The following is a 1,272-nucleotide window of genomic DNA, read 5'->3' as shown; positions in this document are numbered from 1 at the left end:
ACATTGAAATAACAATTGTGTCTCCAATAAATGTGTAAAATATCTAGATTCTAAAGCACAATAAAAAAACAATTTCTAAGTTTCCCCTCTCTTCTTATCATTTTTGCATCAACAGTCATGGTGAACTGTGCGTATGATAAACTGCATTTATGCCAACACTTCAGGTATTCAGCTTAATTAAACACTTTAAGAGTTGTCTAACTTGAACTTATAAAGAGAATTAAAAATTGTAAGCTTAGAGAACTGATTTTCTATAGATATTCTTTTTGAGACAAAAGGGTTTATGTTTTTATATTTATCAAACTCATTTCAGTTAAAGTTACTAAAATGAAAACAACAAAAGTGATCGCTTTCGTTCTACTGATTACTTTTATACAAATACAAACCACCTACAGCGATAGTCAACAAAATACTGAGAACGATGCTTCAATTTCAGATACTAAACTTAAAGAAATTGTAGTTAATATTACTAAGAAGTTTGACAAGCGAATTATTGACAATATTATTGCTCAAACCGTTGATGAACTTAGTTCAACGAGAAATTTGGACGAACTGCCTGATTTGTTCTGGAGCATTTATAAGAAAAATGACTTGGAACGCTTCGATATTATGTTGCGCTTTCAAATTCAACTATACAACAGTTTTAGTGGTCGGAAATCTTCAAATGAAAAAGCATTTTTACAAAACTATGCTTACAGATTGCATAAAATAAAGAACGAATATTTATATAGTGCAGTAAATATGACTTTGCAATCATATATAAACAACATAGAGTACAAGTTGCCTGAAAATTTAAAATATATATACTTTGCTCCGTATTTCTGTCTACTAAATATGAAATTCCAGACCTATATTTACACAGCGGTTGATCGTAAATTAGATCCATTTAGTCGCTACATATGGATGTGGTTTGAAAATCAATCTATGGATGATACGGGCTTCATAAAAGCCAATGTTTTAGAGTATAATTCATATTATGAAAAAAAATTTAAAGTTACTCTTTTAGGCACTAAATATCAATTGTATTATTACATGAAACCAGATACACATATTATTGCCGGTTGGGATACTGTTGGCAGCCCTTCAAATCATGTTTGGGACATTGAGTTTGTGGATAATAATCGTGTAGTATTTTCCCAAAATGATTACTTAATGTGTGGTGTGGAACCGTACGACAATGAGAGACGTAATGTTGGTGGACGTAAGAGAGGCGAAGTTTCGTCAAGCAGCACTGAATGTCAGTGGCGTTTAGGAGAGTGTTTGTTTAAGTGA

At 31.6% G+C, this 1,272-nt stretch overlaps 1 protein-coding gene across 1 annotated transcript; it reads left to right on the top strand.

The window, feature by feature from the left end:
* Positions 1-327: 327 nt before the first annotated feature.
* On the top strand, positions 328-1,272 carry LOC124419771. The gene has a single exon (XM_046950374.1). It carries the CDS (start codon positions 328-330, stop codon positions 1,270-1,272), a length of 945 nt encoding a protein of 314 aa, XP_046806330.1.

Source organism: Lucilia cuprina, chromosome 4 (genome assembly GCF_022045245.1).
Source record: "Lucilia cuprina isolate Lc7/37 chromosome 4, ASM2204524v1, whole genome shotgun sequence".
NCBI classification, from domain to species: Eukaryota; Metazoa; Arthropoda; class Insecta; order Diptera; family Calliphoridae; genus Lucilia; species Lucilia cuprina.
The sequence above is the reverse complement of the archived record's forward strand: the minus strand, read 5'-3'. Positions and strand labels throughout refer to the sequence as shown.

What these genes read in the sequence shown, in the direction of transcription:
- LOC124419771 (XM_046950374.1), top strand. Translation starts at nt 328, where the DNA reads ATGAAAACAACAAAAGTGATCGCTTTCGTTCTACTGATTACTTTTATA.